Here is a 13697-nt window from a genome sequence, read left to right on the forward strand (position 1 = left end):
CTACGAAGATATGAAAATCTCAGCAATAAAATCTTTAAGGAGGGTAGGCATGCTAGATTTCTAAAGTAAGGGGAGGCAGGATCTAGTTGTTGCTCATTACTGTATGTCACTATAATCAGAATGGGCAATATTCTCAGTTCTAATGCTAGCAGCATGTTTTTCTCTTTGTCTCTTGGAATCATAGATTATATCAAGACAATATATCCTTAGAGTTATATCACACAAGTTATATCACACACATAGCTATGTTGCAATGATAGAGAGTCCCAATCACACAAATTGTGCATATTGTGCACATATAACTACAAAAGTGTTTCCAAATAAATAAAAGAAAAGAAAGCAAGCACTCTTGTTCCTTCAATGTCAAAGTAATCGTTAGTGCACCATGATGAATAACAAATGTCTGTGCCAATAAACCCGGACATCACATGACAGCTTTGTTATAAGACAAAGCGATAGTAAATTATAGTTGGAAGACAAAAGGTATGGGCCAAAATACTCTTTTGTAAAATAAATAACACTTTACTGCCAGAATTACTGTATTTTCAGTGTAAAATCTGATTTCATCTGCAGGCTAATATTTTAGAGCCGATAGTAATCCTCCTCTGAAAAAATGTGTAAATAATCATTAATATCACATCCAAACATGCTTATCATCCAGTTCCTCTTTCAAAAAGCACATAATCCTAAGAATCTCCAAGCCAGTTTGTTTTTAGTTAAAAAAAACATATTTTACTTTTTGAAGCTAAAGTCCTTCTAATTTTATAGCATCAAAATACAGACCATTACTGTGCCTATGTGATAAGATCAACCTTTCTACTATCTATTCTGGGAAATTGTTAGATGTCTTATGCCCCTGTGTGGCCAACCTGCACAACAAATTTGCCTTCACATTACTAGTAACAAAGAAGCAATAAAATAGAAGGGGGAGTATTCTCCATTTCCATTCCTCAAAAAAAGCTATTAATATACACGGCAAATGGTAAATTGGACTGATATTGTGTTGTGCAGTTTATATCAATTTTGGTCAGAAAGATACTCATTATGCGGTGGTGTGTTAATCTGAATATTGCCCAAAGCAACTGTGAACTCCAATGCAGTGCAAAGTATGCTGCTACAAATAGAGCATCTGACAGTACAATATTTGTGATTCAGCTCTAAATGAAGAATCACAACCTGAAAATCCAGTAAATATATCCAATAATGAAGGGCTTTTAGTAGACATAAGTACCACTTTACTTTGGTGTTCTTAGTACTTCAAGTTTAAAAATAAAGGAGTTCAATCATCAAAAATATTTAGAGGCCAAAAATCAAAGGGCTCTTAGACTCTGCCTTTAAAATTGGACTGGACTAAATACAAGCATTTAATTATAAAGACATCAAATGAGTTTTTAAAAACAAGATAAAAGATGTACTGATTTCTGTTTCTGCACTTTTTATTTCAACTGCAAGATAAAAATCATAAACAAGGGGAGTTTATTCCCCACACTAGCTACTCACCAGGTGGAGAGCAAACACATATTCTATGCAGAAAAAATCTGCTTTCACAATAATAATCACAGTTAGATAAAAAGAGCCTATGTAACCCAATCCACAAGTACATATCACCATGATCCATAATTCAGAAGACCAGAGTTTCTGAAGTAAACTCGTGGGTCTTGCTGCTTCAGCTAGCTGGAGTTGGGAATGTCAGGGAAGTGACACTCAGCATCTGGGGGAGGGCACAGCATACAGAACATCGAATGTTTGCACACCACTACAGCAGCTTATGGAGTGTTTCAGTTTATTTAGCAGAGACTAACTAAACTCCTATCTAAATGATAGCATCATTCTACCACAACAGGAGTCCAATTTCAGTTGAGACTTCTAGATGCTACTATAATATAAATAATAAATATTAAAAAGACAGCCAGACCAAGTAGGGTTCCTAACTGGGGGAGATAAAAAACAGCTTGATATACATCCTTGCTAGTAGTTGGTGGTGGGTTTGGGAAACCAATGCTAGGATACTCAGTGTCTCTCGGAACAAAACACCAGCACTCCTTATGCCCTCCAAAAAAGACTAAAGTCCCCTAGATTAAGAACCTAGATCATGTTAACATATTAATAGTGATGTGTCTCTTACTACAATTATATGTACCTACTTTCTCTCCCTCTGATCCTTAGTTTGCATTTTATATTGTATTTTATACCATATTAGTATGCTTGCTGCACTGTGCTAGTCGATGCATTAACAGATTAATTTATGCTTAATATGTCAGTAGTTATCTTTCTATAGTCTGACTGTTTCAAATATAACCACCAAAAACTGAATGGAAAAAAAATAATTGAAAAAGCACGAGAACTATTATTGTTTAATCCCATGAATTGACAATTAACTTCAGGTCTTGGGACACAGATCACATTTATACATCTCAAAAGCACAAGTTGTTATTTTTAAAAATAATTATGTGCTTGCCTATCCATAGTTCTGAAAAATTAACTTGATGTTAGAGCAATTAGTTTAGAGCAATAGTTTTACACTGCTAATCAAAGTTTTCAGTGAAAATCTACATAAAGAAGAGAAAGATGCCCATTATAATGATTTAATTAGAAAATTTAAATTGCTTTTTAAAAATCATAAAATAAATAACATAGGTAAGTAACCTCCAAAACAAATTTAGGGAAGACCTCTTACTTTCGGTGACCATTAAATAAATGACTTCTATAGAGCCCTACCATCAAGGTGCAAAATCCAGAAGACAGGAAAAAAACTACTTACACAATAGCTTTACTTAAATACTTAAATAACTTTCAATTAATCACACAGTTTAAATTTAATTACCACAGCAAACATTGCTTAGTCTCTCTATGCTGTCAAAAACAGCACAACAGCAAGGCTTTCTGAAGCCCAAAATCACTAGCTTGAAAAAACACCAAATTACTGTCTAAAGAGGTAGAAATATCCTCAGCCTAAAATTATAAACAATACTGAGTTTGAGATTGAGCTTCCGGGTAATCCTCTTTCATTAACCAGTCCCCTGGAATAAACAATTTTAAGTCTCAGCCATATTAAATGCGATAAAACATTTCTCTGAATGTCTTTATGATTTGAAACTGTTATCATTTGCAGCTGCTCTCTTACAGACACAGACACACACACACACACACACACGCACCTACCTAAAAGCATTACATTTTCCTTTTTACAAGGAGCATGCACTCTGATTACTGCAAAAGCAGAAATGAGCAAATCAGGAATAGGTTCATGGATGCTGCGAACAGCTGCTTAGGCAGTGTTAGTAGCTGCAGGCCTAAGACTATGCACTTGGAGATGTGCACTATTTTACAAGCACAGTTGATAATATACAAAATTATTGCTCCATTTTGTAGATCTTCAAAGATGTCAAAGCATGCAAAAAAGCCATGTTAGGAGAAAATCTTACCTTTGACTACAGATTTTCATTTATGTTTGAAAGGATACCTAAATTCCTTAAATGGATTAACTTTACTTTGCAATTGTCGCTAAATTAAACATGATTACAATCACCAGCTTCATAAATTTGCATGACTAATTAGAAAATTATCTCTAAGATAGTAAAACTTGTGAAGAACTACATTAAATAAATATAATGATTGTATGTAAAAGAAATAGCAGCAGTAATGGAAATCCTTAGAATAACAGTCTGGTGAAATAAACAGATAATAGTTTTCTGATTTTTTAAAGTGGAAATGTGGTTGTATTTAAGAGAAAGAAAATCCCCTTTAACAATGGCCTTTCTTACAGATAGAGAGGGGAAGATTAAAATGTTATTTATATGTTCTGTACACTATTACTTCCCCCTTTTTCCAGAATGTTTCCATTAATGCATTATCATTATACAAAACTACAGAATTCTGTCTTCTTCCTCTGCCTTCACTCATTCTTTTAGATAAAACTCTTTATTTCTTTCACCTTTAATATTTAATAATCATATGAAAAAAGTTCTAGACATCATTTATACAGCATGTGTTTACTGAATAAATGTAATAAAAGTAATAAGTAATATTTAATAGAGTTCACTACAAAAAAATGAATTCCAAACCAGTATTTTAGCTTCAACTACCCCATCACAACTATAAGCAACACCACTCTTTGCCATCTCCACTTCCCACAAAACAATAGCTGTTCATAACAAAATAGCCTTCAGAACTGACTGACCTACTGCAAAGCATCTACTGATCTTCTGTAATATGGCCAGTTAAAAGATTATTGAAAAGCACTATACACATATATAAGTCTTCTGAAAACAATAAAGTGTTCTCTGCATATTTTGCAAATTGTATGCAGGACTGCTCATTTATATCTTCCAACAAATTATTTATGATTGAATAGCCACATCCTTGTAGCTTTAATCCTTTCACTGCCATATCCACATAAAATTGTTTTCTCAGACATATTTGTCTGTGAATATTTAATATGTTTTTAGGATTACTCCTAATAATGCTGCCTGGTAATGGTAGCTAATAGGTTTGAAAGAGACATATACATCTTAAATATTTTATTTTAGTTAAGCTGTTTTTATTTCTGCAGAACAAGTTTCATTTAAATCCTGATATAAAACATGAAATTACCAATAGGAGGAACTCTCTGCTACAATAAAATATTAATATTTCAAAGTCTAATTACAGAGGTTCTCTACCAGAAAACATACATATAGATAAACTCTTGTCATGAGCACAGAAATGCTACAGGAAAAATGCTTTATTTCTACTTACCTAATGTTGTTCAATGTTTGTCCAAAAAGATCATTTTGTAAAACATTTGGAGGGGATGAGAAAACCCCATGAAAATGAGATAAAACAGAATTGCAGACCTGGCGCAATGTCTCAAATTGCATTTTCTTTCTTTCTTTCGCTTTTATTTTTCCTCCCCACCTGTCTTAAAAGTCATCTATTTTGCAGACACCATCAAATACAAATATGCCAGTCAAGTTCCATATTTCTCCTGATCTCTGTAAAAACTGTGCCTAAATGAGCAGGGGTTGATAGTTAATTGTACAGTCATTATTCTTCTAATTCAGTCGTAGAAGATTTAGTACCCGTGCGGCTTTCTCCTGACTGTAGCAAGAATTCTAAACAGCAGTAAGCTTTTTGGGCATTCCCAGCTGAAGTGTGAAGCTGAGCTGCTTTCATGTACTCTACTCATATTTCTCTAAGCCTATTAAAAACACGCAGCGAATAGATGCTGTCGTCAGGAGTTTCAGCACATCTGGCTGCCAGCAATAAAATCTCAGAAGTAATAAAAATGAGGACAAGGCATCCTCACAGTGTTACTACTGTCTAAGAGGAGGAAGATTTCTGCATCTTTCCCTCCCCTGTAAAAATGGCCAAACCCAGTGACCAAGTATATAGGTCTTTTTTTTTAATGTGGAGGCAGCTGTACAGGACAGACAGACCATGCTAAAAATAGCTATTGTATTCTTCATACAATAATATGTAGTGATGAGAATGTAACAATAGGCCTTTTGTCTCTTGTATTTGAAAAGGTATGCTGTACCTTGCATGAGATAATAGGAGATTCATCTCTTAACTATTTTAATTGAGTTCTATTCTGTAATACTATTTGTTGAGTTCTATTCTGTAACACTATTCAGTTACATACTATACATGTAGTATTGAGGCACTGATTTGTCACAGATATTTAAAAAATAATCCAAAATGAATGTCACTGATCTATACAATATACTCCAAAATAAGAAGCCTTCAGCACCTTTTCAAAGTTTATTGCACATAATCAACCATTTTAATAGTGATCAAAACAATCATTACATCAACTATTCCATACCTGTCTAACCCCAAGGAAAGCTATAGGCTTGGAAACCTATTGCTTTGGTGCATGTGCAGTACAGTAAGTCAATGAGTAGGAGACAAAACTGTTCATTTGATAGAATACAGTGTAATGTGCTCAGTGAACACTGTTTAAAATCTGACAAATAACTGTCCATGAATGCAAATTATTTTTTTTCCTTTTTCTTTCAATACTCAGGCCAAATTATAGCATAATATTACAATATATCCAATTACTGTCAAACTGAAGAATATCAATTAATAAGATTTTCCTTAGAATCTCTTAATGTCTATGTACTGCTTTAAACATCTCACCAACTAATTACAAAATCCCCAAATAAACTATCATAAAATGAGGGTTATTATTAAAGCCTCAGCACGAAAAGCGATTTTAACCCTCAAGGAAAAGGAAATAAGCAACCTTCCAACTAATTAAAAACCTGCATTGATGGGATCAGAAGGGAGTCCCTATCCAGTCTTCCCAGGCCAAAAGGACGGCAGCCACAACACAGAGCTTTCACAGGAGAAGGTGGATAGTGGGGATGGGAAGTGGGAAACATTTCCAAGTTTGTGAAAGGGAGACAGAGGATTCCCTACTGACACCTGTGTTAAATAATCTTTCAAAAAATATAATGGAGAAATATTATGAATTAAATCACAACAAATATTATCAAAGTCCATACTAGAGAATACTGGGAGAAGCAATCTTTAGCTGAATTGCTATTGCTAATTCAGGCAATAGCAAGATACCATGCATTATTGAAATATATTGAAATATATTTATATCTGAGAAACATATGGAGGAGGCAAGCTTGAAGCACAGCTATATAGGGCAACTGTAGTAACTCATTACTACAGAGCACATTCTTTATGGATAGTTTACTGTAAGAGAAAGAATGAGAACTTGACTCCTGAAACTAGCTAACCCGGATGAAGCGGGAAACGACATTTTTATATAATGCATTGAAATTAGTCTGTCTACATTCCGTCACAAAGATATACAGCTAAAGATTCCATTGCATCAGCCAAGATGTATAACTGCTTCCTTTTAAATGTGGTCCCAAGCCTCTTACAATTACTAGGCTTGTGACAGTCTGTTAATAGTACTGAGGCAATGTGGTCCTGTGATAAGATACAAGACTGGTAGTCTGGAGACCTCTGTTTTATTCCCAATTCCAGCTACATAATTACACTGCTGGGTGACTTTGTTCACATCACCAAAGCCAAAATGCTCACAGTTGGCACCCAAATATGAACATCTTGGTATTAGCCACTCGGTGCTTTTGTTTTCATATCTGTAAAGGTAATGATACGTACCCTCCTTTGTAAAACAATTTGAGAACTACTGATTAAAATGCAGTACATACTTTAAAAATTTCCTGTTATATTTTTACTCTTGGATAAGGAATCAACAGTTAGCTTCTCGAAGTGTAGAAAATACCTACTCATTCAAGTAATACCATTCCTAATGGTAAAAAAGTAAAAGGAAACCTATTAAAATCACCCACCTATCGTAACTGCTATTAGAAGACAGACAGGTAATTGGTTATATTTGTGCCCTCAGCACAGCACACCACCCTCATTCTCTGCCCACACAAATCCACACAACTCCCCCAACAGAACACAACCCACACAAAAATCAACCCAGCCACGCACATAACACCACAACCAGCATACACACTAACCACAAACAGCACTCTGAAACCTACAATTTTTGTTGGGTCAGTATGAAATGATGGAACCAGCTAGAAGCATGGTTGGGAGCTCTTTTTGTTTAGAATATCACCAGGTTCACTCACCACTGGGATCTGCAGTCTGTTACCATCCAATTTTTTTGTTCTCAGCCATTTTCAGTGTTTTTATACGCATGGCTTAAGAATTACACCCATGCAATAGCACGGGCTGTCAATTACTAATACTTATTATCACTGTATTACAAAAATGGTAGAGCAAAGTTGAGCTTACCCAGTGCTAACAGAAATTTTATTGATAAAAGGAAATAATTAAGTAAGCCACCCCATCTACTCTTCTTATTATAAACGCCTTAAGGTCAAGACCTTACTTACTCAAACGCTTTCATACAGTACATGCTCTTGAGTTTCTTATGTATTACAGAATCACCATTTTTTTTTTCAGTTTTAAAGCACACTACAAGACCTATCTATTTACACAGGGGGTCCTGAGAAGGAGGGTGGAGTGAGGAGAGTTTTCTTACATAGTAGTGGAAGAGAGAAGTAGTATGTCCTTTTTCTATTATGATTCACATTACATCCATGTGGAACTGAGGCAGTGTGGAGGAGGAAGCCATCTGATTTGAATGTAGAGAGCACAAAATCTGGACCGGGGCAGGGAAGAAATAAGTATATTGGGACAAAGAGGCAGGTGAGACTGAGATGGGAGAGAAGAGAAAATGGGGCTGAGACTGGTGGGGCAAGGAGACTGGGACTGGCTGGACAAGGAGAGTGGGACTGGTAGCCAGAGGGGAGGATGAGACTAGTTGGGCCGGAAGGCTGGGAGCCAGTGAGGGATACATGGGGATACTGGGAGCCAGCTGGATGGGAGTGAACACTAAGACTGGATGAGCAGCTGGGGCAATGGGGGAGATTGTGACTGGTTGGACAAGGAAACTGTGACTAAGAATCAGTATTGGGGGAAATGAAGGCAGATGAAAGGGGAACAGATCTGACAAAACACAGGGAGAAACAGATCAGAAGAAGAGCTATGGGGGAGGAACTGGCACTGGTTGGGCAAGGAGACTAAGTGTGGGAAGAATGAAAGACTTGGAGTGGGTGGAGAGATTGGGATTCAGACAGCAAGCCCAGAAAGGGTGGCTAGAAAGTGGCTGTGCAAGAACACTGGGACTAGAATTAGAAGTCTGAGGGGTTCAGACTGGGTCTGAGAAGGTGAGGAGAACAGGACTGGGACAAGGAGCCAGAGATGGGGAAGACACAGTACTGGGAAAGGGACAAGTTGGGGAGGATGGGGCATAAGGGGTCAGAACTTGTAGCGAATGGGCAGACATGTCTGTGCCTGCTAGATAACACTCCCCTTCACAGCCTGAAATGGATCCCAAGACTCTTGAATCTCACAATTCCTCTGTTGTCAGCAAATATCTATGAAACCCTCTGGTAAAATGTGTTTCATTCTTCTCTACTGTTGGTCCACATAAAGCATGAGCCGAGTATTGCTATCAGTTATTTCATTAGCTCAAGTAGTAAAGGTCTGTGTGGTGGATCTAAAGACTCCAACCCTGCGGATTCATAGAGTTCAAGGCCACAAGGGACCATGGTGATCATCTAGTCTGACCTCCTGTATAACATAGGCCATACAACTTCCCCAAAATAATTCCTAGAGCATATCACTAGAAAATCTCCGAACTTGATATAAAAGTGGTCAGTGATAGAGAATCCACCACAACCCCCCAGTAAACTGTTCCAATGGTTAATTACCCGCACTGTTAATAATGTTATTTCCAGTCTGAATTTGTCTAGCATCTACTTTCAGCCATTGGATTGTGTCATACACCTTTCACCACTATACTGAAGAGCCTACAATTAAATATTTATTCCCCATGTATTTACTTATAGACTGTAAGCAAGTCACCCTTTTAACCTTCTCTTTGTTAAACTAAATAAATTGAGCTTCTTGAGTCCATAAAGGCATGTTTTATAATCATGTAATCATTCTTGTCACGCCCAAGCAGTAGACCAGTGCAATGGAGATAGGAGCTTGGAGTCTTAGGAGAATAAGCCCTGGTCTACACTATGAGTTTAGGTCAAATTTAGCAGCGTTAGGTCGATTTAACCCTGCACCCGTCCACATGACAAAGCTATTTTTGTTGACTTAAAGGGCTCTTAAAATCGATTTTGGTACTCCTCCCCAACAAGGGGATTAGCACTAAAATCGACATCACTGGGTCGAATTTGGGGTAGTGTGGATGCAATTCAACGGTATTGGCCTCCAGGAGCTATCCCAGAGTGCTCCATTGTGACCACTCTGGACAGCACTTTCAACTCAGATGCACTAGTCAGGTACACAGGAAAAGCCCCGGGAGCTTTTGAATTTCATTTCCTGTTTGGCCAGCATGGCGAGCTCATCAGCACAGGTGACCAGGCAGTTCCCCAAAAGCAGGGGGAACTGGATCTGATCGCTGTATGGGAAGATGAATCCGTGCTATCAGAACTCCGTTCCAAAAGACGTAATGCCAATATATATGCCAAAATCTCCCAGGGCAAATGTGAGGTGTTTACAATGCTCACAACTGCAGCGGTGAGCAGAGCAGGCTCCCGCTTGCAATGCTATGGTGTATGCGCGGGCAATCCAGGAAAAAGGTCGAGAAATGATTGTCTGCTGTTGCTTTCAGGGAGGGAGGGAGCGAGGGAATGGTCACTGACGAAATGTACCCAAAACCACTGGCGGTTTCCTTGTCCATTATCTCAATTTTTTTTTAAATTAATAAAGAATGCATGGTTTCAAAACAATATTTACTTGATTTTGAAGGGGGGAGGGTGGTTGGCTTACAGGGAATTAAAATCAACAAAGGGGGCGGGTTTGCATCAAGGAGAAACACGCACAACTGTCACACCGTAGCCTGGCCAGTCATGAAACTAGTTTTCAAAGTCTCTTGTGATACGCAGTGTGCCTTGCTGTGCTCTTCTAATCAGTGTCTGACTGCTCAAAATCGGATGCCAGGCAATTTGCCTCAACCTCCCACCCCACCATAAACGTCCTCCCCTTACTCTCACAGATATTATGGAGCACACAGCAAGCAGCAATAACAATGGGAATGTTGGTTGCGCTGGGGTCTGACCAACAACGCAAGCGAGCTTTTAAACGTCCAAAGGCACATTCTACCACCATTCTGCACTTGCTCAGCCTATAGTTGAACTGCTCCTTACTACTGTCCAGGGTTCATGAGCCATGGGAGCAAGGGGTAAGCTGGGGTAGGTGAAACTGCATGGGAGAGCAGCCTGAGGCAGAAGCCTCCAGCTCGCAGGAGATCAGGATAGCAGAGTTGCAGCGGAAGCGGTGGAGCGAGCAAAACACCATTGATGAGGACAGCTAGCAGTCCTACTGCACCATCTGCTGCAGAGTTGCAGCGGAAGCAGTGGAGCCATTCACCATTGATGCGAAGGCACCCGGGAGCTGCTGCTGTGTGGCCAAGGCAAAAGAGCAGGAGCCCTGGAGCTGTTTCATGTGGAATGTGCGCCTGCAAGACTTCTTCACTAGTGACAAAGGACAGGAATATGATGCACCTAAAATCTAAAAAGGCCTGCACATTTCCCAGAGTCACTACCCTTGATAACAGAATGTCAATGATAGCATTGGCTACTTGGATCACAGCAGCCCTCACAGTAGACTTGCCCACAACAGCAGTGATGACGGTGAGCTGAGTGGGCTCCCGCTTGCAGTGCTATGGCATCTGTGCGGTTAACCCAGGAAAAAAGTCGCGAAATGATTGTCTGCCGTTGCTTTCACGGAGAGAGGGAGAGAGGGAGGGGCAACTGACATGTACCCAAAACCACCCGTGACAATGTTTTTGCCCCATCAGGCATTGGGAGCTCAACCCAGAATTCCAATGGGCAATGGAGACTGCGGGAACTGTGGGATAGCTACCCACAGTACACTGCTCCGAAAGTCTACTCTAGCCACAGTACTGTGGATGCACACTGCCGACTTAATGCACTTAGTGGGGACACAAGCAATCGACTGTATAAAACCGCTTACGAAAAATCGACTTCTATAAAATCGACCTAATTTCATAGTGTAGACATACCCTAAGGATTGCAGCACAGCCTTGAACCTTGAGACTTCAATAACAGAGTAATGCTTGGTAAGTGTATGAATATACCTTCCCAGATGGCTGGCACACAAATGTCTGAGACAGACTCATTCTTCAATGACACCACTGAAGCTGCTTGAGCTCTGGTAGAGCTGGCCCTGAGAATAGTAGGTGGTTCTAGTTTGGCTAACTCAGAAAGTTCTTACACTGCCAGAAATCTATTTTGATAGTCTCTGAACTGAGATTGCCTTGTCTTTCAGTCTTTCCATTACAGCAACAAAGAGTCTTGATAAAATCATGAACTGCTCTCTATTTGAAGACGGAATGATAGAGAATGTCTGATATGGACAGTTACTTCTATCTTGGAAGCATGTCCCTTGAGAAAGAAAATGCACAGGTGATTTTGTTGATTCAGATGGAATTCTGTGACCACCTCATGTAGAAACTATGGATGAGTTCTTAGAGACACCTTGTCAGGATAGAAGACCATATTAGGAGGGTCAGCCATTAGGGCTTGAATCTCACTTCTCTCAGAGATTCTCGAAGAGCAAGGTCAAAGGACAGGATTGTTGGTAGAAATGACAATTCCTCACCAGCAGCAAGGGTGGCTGGATTTCTCACAAGGGCTCTGCACCTAGGGCTCGCAGATAGACCCCACCTCCCTCGTCATCTTTCATATCTACCTCTTGCTAATAGATTTAGTTCATTGACTAGTAGGTGTCTGGTAAGTTTTTTAAAATTTTCTCTGTGTGTGTTGCCATGACATGGTGAAAGATTTTTCTTTTTTTCACCAATATCCAGCTACTGTTTCTCCGACTGCCTGTAAATACTGGATTTTCTCTGTCTTCCTCCTTCTTTCATGTTGCAGCTGCTTCCTGTAGCCAAGACCAGAACTGAACTTAACTTTCATTCCACTCCCAACTTCAGAGAGCTAATAAACCCAGCTTGCATGAGGGAAGAAGAACATTGACAGCATTAAAAAACTGTGGGAGTAGCCATAAGGATAATAGGGAAACAGATCCAAACTATTACATATGTCTAAAAGTGGGGTTGAGATTCTATTAGAGCTGTTCTAACATCATTATCTCTAGAGACATATGGCACCCTAGAGTTGAGATGCAGACAGAGAAGTACTGAAATAGCAATCTGCATATAGATATAGATTTTATTTCAGAATTCTTAAAAGGGGATTTCTTTTGAGCTAATTGTAGGGATAAAGCAGCAAGGTAGATAGCCGGGGATGTAAATTGATGGAATAGAAGCAGGGATACAGGGCCAAATTTAATCCTCAGAAACAGGTATGAAAGTCGCACCAAATTCAGTCTTAAACTAGATGCTGAGACCATTGGTAGTGTTCCTCTGATACTGTGCATTTTTTCCTCCTGTTCTAGCACTTAAGTCAATGGGAGGGGAAGGATTGTCCAGTGGCTCAGCATGGGCCTAGGATGTGGAAGATCTGGGTTCACCTCCTGCTCTGCACCTTAGACTTCCTGTGTAACCAGTTATTTAGCCTCTCTGTGCCTCAGTCCCCCATCTTTAAAATGGGGACAATAATGCTTCCCCACCTGTTGTGAGGATAAATATATTAAAGATTGTGAAGCTCTTTGAAATCTACTGATGAAAAGTGCTATCAAATAGGCATTTTATTTTTAATGGGAGCTCTGTGCCCTCATCCAAGGACAGAATTCAGCCCTAAGACTTAATTTCAAACTTACCTATACAAATTGCCTAAATACTTGTGCTAATTTCATGAAAATTCAGCATTTAGAATACATTTTTCTGTTTACCTGACAAATGATTTCTTATTTATTATTATGGTCAACAATGTCCATAACAAGAAGACATTCTTACATATGCAAAGTAACAGATCTACAGATTGCAAAAACTGTATTTGAGTACCAGTTTCTTTACATGATAGCGCTCATAATTGTCAATGTCATGAACTATAAATATGAGGAAATGTGCCTGATGCATTGTCAGTTAGATTCTTGAATAATATTTCTATAGTCATCTGAACCAAAAAACTGAAAATATTTCACTGCTGCTTCAAGAAAAGTTAGGGCAAAAATGTTAAAATGTAGCCTCTGAGTTTGTGTGCCTCTCAACT

At 38.8% G+C, this 13697-nt stretch overlaps 1 protein-coding gene across 36 annotated transcripts in view; it reads right to left on the minus strand.

Annotated features, from left to right (window-relative positions):
- RIMS2 (regulating synaptic membrane exocytosis 2) overlaps positions 1-13697 on the minus strand; it is a 728605-nt gene that overhangs the window by 485028 nt on the left and 229880 nt on the right. For 3 of the 36 annotated variants that reach the window (XM_043539219.1, XM_043539218.1, XM_043539217.1), the window contains exon 1: positions 4738-5133. The exons of 29 other annotated variants lie outside the window; for them this stretch is intronic. In XM_043539219.1, the coding sequence (XP_043395154.1) occupies positions 4738-4859 (122 nt within the window). In that variant the 5' untranslated portion in view covers positions 4860-5133. Of the gene's footprint in view, positions 1-4737; positions 5134-13697 lie in introns of those variants that run through there. 4 more of the 36 variants (XM_027818471.3, XM_027818469.3, XM_027818470.3 and 1 more) reach the window with 2 other exon arrangements.

This window comes from Chelonia mydas, chromosome 2, assembly GCF_015237465.2.
Source record: "Chelonia mydas isolate rCheMyd1 chromosome 2, rCheMyd1.pri.v2, whole genome shotgun sequence".
In the NCBI taxonomy this organism is placed as follows: domain Eukaryota; kingdom Metazoa; phylum Chordata; order Testudines; family Cheloniidae; genus Chelonia; species Chelonia mydas.